At 28.8% G+C, this 2,257-nt stretch overlaps 1 protein-coding gene across 1 annotated transcript; it reads left to right on the forward strand.

The window, feature by feature from the left end:
* Positions 1-802: 802 nt before the first annotated feature.
* On the forward strand, positions 803-1,979 carry LOC105460106 (cytochrome P450 4C1-like; the record flags this gene model as incomplete). Its single annotated transcript, XM_011706546.1, has 4 exons — positions 803-905; positions 1,091-1,196; positions 1,724-1,830; positions 1,911-1,979. Coding segments are annotated over 4 exons (385 nt in total), but the record flags the coding sequence as incomplete, so codon positions are not given.
* Between the last annotated feature and the right edge of the window lie 278 nt (positions 1,980-2,257).

Here is a 2,257-nt window from a genome sequence, read left to right on the forward strand (position 1 = left end):
GAGAGAGAGAGACAGAGAGAGAGAGAGAGAGAGAGAAACATGCGCGAAGCCTTATCTTCCTCACGTTTTTGCTAATACCAAAAAAACACCAATATTCAAATGAATATAACTCTGCGAAAATCGTAGAAACCTCAATGACGTTGCGTTTTTTTAGTCTTGAAAAGCCCTTTCAAACGAGCCCTCTAATGCCATTTAAGATTTTCAACTTTCCCTCCTCCCCGTCCCTCTCGGAGGGTTGAAGTGTGTGTTTTCAAGGTTTTAAATGATAGATTACATTTCGCCATTGTAACCCTATAAATTTCAATCCAATATCTCGAACCGTTCAGAAATTATTTAGATGGCCCCGAATTTTTGGACACTGTATAATCGTAATGCGACTAGATCTATTTATTCTTTATACTCTCATCCACTAAGAATGGTTCAATGTGAAATTGAAACGTTTGAGTCTGTTGTAAAAAGGATTTATTATATATATTATAATTTAGTACCTGCATAAGGCTCATTTGTCATTATTTTGCTACTTCGTTAAAATTTTTAATATACATATATTTTATATATGTATACATATATCTTTACATATGTGTGTGTATATATATATATATATATATATATATATATATACATATATATATTAGTATAATTATCATTATCGTAAATCTATTTCTTTTTTTATACAGTTTTATTAAAATATTACTATTTGTGGGAGTACAGTAGAATTAAAGAGGGGAAATTTACAAAATCAGTTTTTACTTTTTGTTCTTAAAATAGCATATCTCTCATTCAATAATTATGATACTCGTAGATTACTGAGGCCATGGCTGCACTTGAATTGGATATACTCATTGACATCAACAGGCAAAGAACAAAAGAAGATTTTGAAGATATTACACGAATTTACTGAACGAGTACGTAAAAAGTATGAGTCTAATGAATATTGCATTGAAACATTATCTAATTTGAGAAATTACATTAAAAGTAATTTAACGTATAAAAATACAAAATTACAAGATAATTTGTAAATGTTAGCAAGACGTTATGTTAATGCATTAATATAAATCACAGATAAAGACTTAAAGTTGTACTGTTGTAGATTATTACGGAAAGAAAACTTTATCATGAGCGCACTAATGGTCGATTTTTGAAAAATTTTGATAATGACATATCGACTGAAGAGGATGATGTAGATACGATGAGAGGTACGTAATTGGAAGCTATATCTTAAATTTAACCTTGTCATCATCATCGTAGTCGGTCCCTCATGATTGAAAATCGTGACCCTTGCGGGTTATTGCAGCCGTCACAATTGAATACGTGACATGACAGGTTTTTTTGGCAATTTCTTTCTTTCTTTCTTGGCTTTCAATGCCGTTGCCTTCGGTGAGATAGTTATTGATTAAAAATCTGACATTGTTCTGGGTAAATTTGAACTCGGAGCATCTTTGACACAGATAAAACGCGCAGCTCCTATGGTGCAGCTCTTATGCCGCAATCAAATTTCTAAAATCACTTAAATTATTTTTTGCAATTTAATAATAATAATATACCTACTTTATAAAATATATTAAAATATATTAATAATAATATACTTCAAATTTCAGACATAGTTAATAATTAATCTATAGCAAATGTTACAAAGAAATATTAAGAAAAGTTACTAAGAAAAGTTATTAAGAAAAGTTAGATTAATAATGATTATTAATGCACATATTATACTTTAATTTAGTACGAAAAAAACGGCTTGCATTGTTGGATCTTCTAATAGCAGCCTCTCGAGAGGGTCTTTTGACTGATTTAGATATTAGAGAGGAAGTCGATACTTTTATGTTTGAGGTATGCATGCTTATGTAGGTTTTTATAGTTTTTTCCAAGGTATTATTTGGATGTATCTAATGCAAATAACGTGATCTTAGGGTCATGATACTACAGCGATGGGTATATGCTTCTTATTACTACTTTTGGCTGAGTACAAAGACATTCAGGTATTTTTTTTATTAAATTAGCGTTGTATTCTGATGAAAAATCCTCATAATATCATAAATTCTCATAATATTCACATATAATGAGAATTTATGATATTATGAGGATTTTTCGTACACAGAATTAAAATATTTTCAAAATTTACATACATAAAACTTCTGGAAAAGATATAAACTTTGTCAAGCAATTTTGAAAAATATTCAATTTTAAATATAATATAAATAAAATATTTGAGAGAGATTTTTAAAGAATTATAAAATTATACAGAAAGAAAAATTAA

Source organism: Wasmannia auropunctata, unplaced genomic scaffold (genome assembly GCF_000956235.1).
Source record: "Wasmannia auropunctata unplaced genomic scaffold, wasmannia.A_1.0 LD328883.1, whole genome shotgun sequence".
Taxonomy (NCBI): Eukaryota; Metazoa; Arthropoda; class Insecta; order Hymenoptera; family Formicidae; genus Wasmannia; species Wasmannia auropunctata.